The sequence below is a fragment of the Oryzias melastigma genome, linkage group LG9 (genome assembly GCF_002922805.2).
Source record: "Oryzias melastigma strain HK-1 linkage group LG9, ASM292280v2, whole genome shotgun sequence".
NCBI lineage: Eukaryota > Metazoa > Chordata > Actinopteri > Beloniformes > Adrianichthyidae > Oryzias > Oryzias melastigma.
In genome coordinates, this window is record NC_050520.1 from 24,121,503 (window position 1) to 24,125,308 (window position 3,806).

A 3,806-nucleotide genomic window follows, 5' to 3' on the forward strand; every position below is an offset into this window, starting at 1 on the left:
ACAAGTTCCAGCACACTTGTCAGGTGTTGTACATCAGTCGGCAACTTCCCAGTCAAAAATGTCACTTGGAATAAAGTGCAGACAGGAATGATCCTAAAGGTACACACTAGATTTGCTAGAGTATCAAATCCGTGTGTTATCTCGTGCACAGAATTTGAACTTTTTCGTTTTTTAGTCTAGCTTTGTCATATTTCTGCAGAATGAAACAAAAGAATATCCAAAAGTCACCTTTAACATCATATTTATTGTTATTTAGTTACTCAATAAAACATATACAGATATATACAATATGAAGGAAAACAGACGACTGCACTTTACATATTATTAAAAAAAGGAAACAACAAAAAAAAAAATCTGTTTGTAAATTGCCGTCACAGTCCTCCATCTATTGTTTGAGAAATTCAAATTTAACAGAAGCTTTATTTAAAGATTACAAGATTGCCTAACACACAGCAAATTTTTCTCTTTATTATACATGTGCAATACCAACAACCTTTTTTTTGTTTGTTTGTTTTTTATAATCCCTCACTGAATAAACCCCTGACCTCCACCACTTCTCAGTTCCCATTGGCTGAACTGTATACAAGCAGCTGAACTCACACAGTGTGAAGATGAAGGACAAGAAAAGAGAATGAAGGAAACACATTTTCCATCTTAAAAAAATAATAATAACAAAGAAGTTTAGTGGGTGTTAGGTCTGAGAGCAGCAGATCACAGAGGCTAACTTTTGACTTAACGAAGGACGCAATGCGTTTACAAGAAACTGTTACATTCATGCATATTCCCTCTCGCTGCTTTGCTGTTCTCATCCGACTCAGTGATACAAACTTGTAAGACCCTGTGAATTTAAGAGAAACTATTTTCGACTTCAAATGGGCATCAATTGCCTCCACCAGGGGTATAATACGCACATTAAGTGTGCATTACAACCGGCAGGACTCAAAAAGGAAAAAAGGGGAAATCATGAAGTTGAAATTGCATCACTTTTACTAAACACCGGCATACAATCAAAGCCAATGACAACTGCCCTCTCTTTGTGTAGTTCTCCTCCTTCTCATATTTTTTTTCCAACAAAGAAAATAAGAGAAAAAAAATGATTTGAGGTTTTTCCAGATGTGGAGACCGTCGAGTCAGGTCCACGCTGCACCGTCCAGCAGCATGTAAGCTGTCTGACATGCGGCTGCATGTTTCAGAAAATAACATGGCGTTTTATGTGTGTGGGTTGCGTGCGCGTGTGTTTAAGTTTGCATTGATGAGCGTCAAATGTCTCTGTCGAGCCGGCAGACAAACCATCGCCGCCGTCTGCTGCTGTTTCTCTACGTCCGTCTTTACTCCTCTTTTGCTCAAGTCAGCGCTGCCACAAACGTCCCGAATCGGTTTGAAATATCAGAGTGGAGCGAGCGCCAAGAGGAGACAGGCGCCCCTCGCCCTTTACTGTCCCCCAACTCGTCGGTGCAGTGGACGGACAGGCACTGCAGGTGGCTTCCTCCACCTCCTCCTCCTCCTCCGCCGCCTCCTCCTCCTCCTCCAGCTCCCGAGGTTGCAGCTCCAGCTTTACTCTGGCAGAGCTCCGATTCTGCCAACAGAGAGGAAAGGGTTAATTAAGAGTGTGCAGGAAAAAAAGAAAAAACAACTTCAAGCAGCTGGCATTCTCTGATATGGATGAATCATCAAAAATACATGCATTTAATTAAACCAGTGTCATTTTCACATCCCACTCTAAATCTGCACTGTGAAATTAATCCAACACTGTTCCCCCTATCGATAAGACCCAAATCAGAGCCTGTAAGCAAAGCTTCCTCTTCCTTGAAGTCTGATAAAAACAAACAAAAAAAACACACGCTGGAATTCATTTTGTTAGCCATGCACATCAAGAACCCTCCTCCACGACCTCTCATCAGTAGGTCATAGGTCAAAGAGAAAAATGCCCTTTAACCCTGCTTGGTGTAATGACCATGACAGTATCAACCCTCGTCTCCTCGAGGTGTAAAACCTGCAATTAAAAGATTGCCCAAAGCCTTCTGGAAGCCCAAACCAAGGTGAATATGTCCAAGATATGGAGAATTTTTTATATCAAAGTTTGCACAAACTAGAGGAAGAGTGGAGCAAACAAAAGGTGAAAAAGGCAGAGAAAGTTTTCAAGAAGAGGAGGCACGAAGCTTCTGTGAGGTCATGTTGTGGATCGGGCTGCATCCTGTGCTCTGGGCCTTGCCTCCAAGCAAGCCTTGAGCACAGAGAGATGTGTGTGAAACCGTTAAAGATCCTTCATTTACGTCTGTTTGATTAACGTCCCATCTCCTCACCGCGCTCAAACCGACCGCTGCTCGGCTCTGCGGGGCCGGTTGAGACAGATCAGCCGCTTGTAGCTGCGAAGCTTTGAAATGCAGGGACAAGGTGGCGTCTGAGTGAGGAGGCAGGTGGGAAACAGCTCTGAGAGGCTGAGTTACAAGTGTGAAAGAGGTGTTGGGGGGGGGTAGTGACAGATAATATTCTGGGCTCAGAAGCTGAAACAACCACATATAAACCATCTTTTGCCTTTTTAGCTGCTAGTCCTTCAGTCTGTCTGCACCATCGTCCTCTTACTTCTTTCTCTACAGGCTTGATGCTACGTTCACACCAGGCTCAGAAACTCCCGTTCAAGCAACCACTTTCAATGAAAATAGAATACAATAGATCTGTATTTGTCATTATCACTGGTAAAAAGAAAATTAGAAGCCCCTGGTCTATGCAACATTCACACTTTGAACAATCCATGGTAAAACATATGGCTAAAATAATAAATAATGCATAAAAATACACAAAAGTTGCATAATCCATAAAAAAATGGAAGTTAAAATTAATTTATTACTGAATAAAAGAGCATGTGTTGTGTATTTAAGTGTTGGGATGAATCTGGCTTTGCCTCTGTGCCGCAGAGGAGAAGCGCTGTTCTTCATGTTGGTGTGCTCTGAAGTACAAAAGTTTACATTAAAATGTAAGTAATGATTCTTTGTTTTGGCAGGACTATTTTAAAGTTATAAAACGAATGTTGTGTATTTCCGAGCATCAGCTATTGATGACGTCATCGAGTGGGAGTGACGTCCGAACTTGAAGACACAATTCATCCATAAATCTCCATTTGAGGGGCTAAATGTTGGGGTAGAGGAAGAACTTGAATTCGGCCTAAACGCATGTAAAACACACATATATGCACAATCCGGGCTTCAGCTATCAAAACTCTCAAGTTCACACATCGCCAATTAAGTTTTTATGACTGATTTCGGACGTTCAATGGACGAATTGAAAGTTAAATCAGTTGAACTTTGACTCGTATTCTGTAGTGACATATTGATAGTGTCTCCTCCAATTCACTGAAGCTGCAACTTCTTGAAAAGTGATCATAATTGCAGTTTCTGTCCAGTCAGAATTGCATGTCACCAAGTGTTTGATAAATTGGAAAAAAGCTATTGAAAGAAAAAGCTAGATTCACAAGGTTTGCACCAATTCTACATTTTCAACATGCGCTAGTATCGGATAGCGACGGTCCAGTGTGAACACCGTCTGCTATAAGCCCGTCTAGCGTGTTCAACCACAAACATGAAGGCCAACTAAGACAGGTGGCTCGAGCAACCAGGAGAGACATACAAGCACATTTGCAGGCACTGAGGCGGGTTTGCCCTGCAGCCAGTTTGGGCCGTGACCACTGGAACAGAAAAGTGCTGGGATTTGGTGAAAGGTCAGGCAGCAAAGCCTCTCGATTTTTCCCCCTTTTTTTTATCTGCTTTTGCGACCGCTGGTCCCTGCTAAGATTCTCACCATATAGGAGT

At 42.2% G+C, this 3,806-nt stretch overlaps 1 protein-coding gene across 1 annotated transcript in view; it reads right to left on the bottom strand.

Annotated features, from left to right (window-relative positions):
- Window positions 1-224: 224 nt before the first annotated feature.
- The window catches only part of mn1b (meningioma 1b), a 15,668-nt gene continuing 12,086 nt past the window's right edge, over window positions 225-3,806 (bottom strand). Inside the window, exon 2 of the mRNA XM_024275421.2 lies at window positions 225-1,576. Within this exon, the coding sequence (XP_024131189.1) occupies window positions 1,344-1,576 (233 nt within the window). The 3' untranslated portion in view covers window positions 225-1,343. The remainder of the gene's footprint in view (window positions 1,577-3,806) is intronic.